Source organism: Eriocheir sinensis, chromosome 3 (genome assembly GCF_024679095.1).
Source record: "Eriocheir sinensis breed Jianghai 21 chromosome 3, ASM2467909v1, whole genome shotgun sequence".
Taxonomy (NCBI): domain Eukaryota; kingdom Metazoa; phylum Arthropoda; class Malacostraca; order Decapoda; family Varunidae; genus Eriocheir; species Eriocheir sinensis.
The window spans coordinates 14,065,310-14,065,944 of NC_066511.1; the positions used below are offsets into that span (position 1 = coordinate 14,065,310).

Sequence of the window (635 nt, forward strand, 5' to 3'; positions counted from 1 at the left end):
GGCTTTGTTATGATGAGGTTGTTAAAAGTTGTGGACGTGACGTGTGTGTGTGTGTGTGTGTGTGTGTGTGTGTGGCTGGAGGGGGGGGGGGGGGCCGCGCCGACACAAAGAGCAAGTGGTGGCAGTGGGGTGCCGGTGGGGGTGGGTGGGTCAGGGGCTGCTGCCCTGCGTGGTGCTGTGCGGGCTGGGAGCTGCAGGCCGCAGTGGTGTGTTTCCTCCCCGGTGGGTGTAAGTGTTCCCTGGTCAGCTGACGGGGTGCCGGCCCCGTGTTTGACTGGCCCCGGGGGGCGGGGCTGCCCCGCCGGCAGCCCCGCGCCGACAAATCTGCCGGCAGCCTCCCGGGGCGGCAGCAAGCAGGCGCTGACGCATTGGCCGGAGATTATATTTGGCCGTGGCCACGCCGGGCGGGTATCGATCCCTCGACGAGCGGGGCGCTGATGGACAGGTGTGCCGCGCGGCGGGGCGGGGCAGCAGGCAGCAGTGGCGGCAAGCAGCAGCGGTAGCAGCAGGCAGCAGGGCCGTGCGCGCCGCCGCTAACTTTAGCCGCCACCAACCAGCGAGATGTGCAACTCATTGCAAGTTGATGCTGTGGGGTTGCCGCCGCTCGCCGGGGACGGTGTGTGTGCGTGTGTGTA

General features: G+C 68.0%; 1 protein-coding gene across 3 annotated transcripts in view; it reads left to right on the forward strand.

The window, feature by feature from the left end:
- The first annotated feature begins 285 nt into the window (after positions 1-285).
- LOC127005399 (proline-rich protein 36-like) overlaps positions 286-635 on the forward strand; it is a 155,167-nt gene continuing 154,817 nt past the window's right edge. Inside the window, exon 1 of one of the 3 annotated variants that reach the window (XM_050874214.1) lies at positions 286-616. In XM_050874214.1, the coding sequence (XP_050730171.1) occupies positions 584-616 (33 nt within the window). In that variant the 5' untranslated portion in view covers positions 286-583. Of the gene's footprint in view, positions 629-635 lie in introns of all 3 variants that reach the window. The other 2 variants (XM_050874254.1, XM_050874223.1) reach the window with 2 other exon arrangements.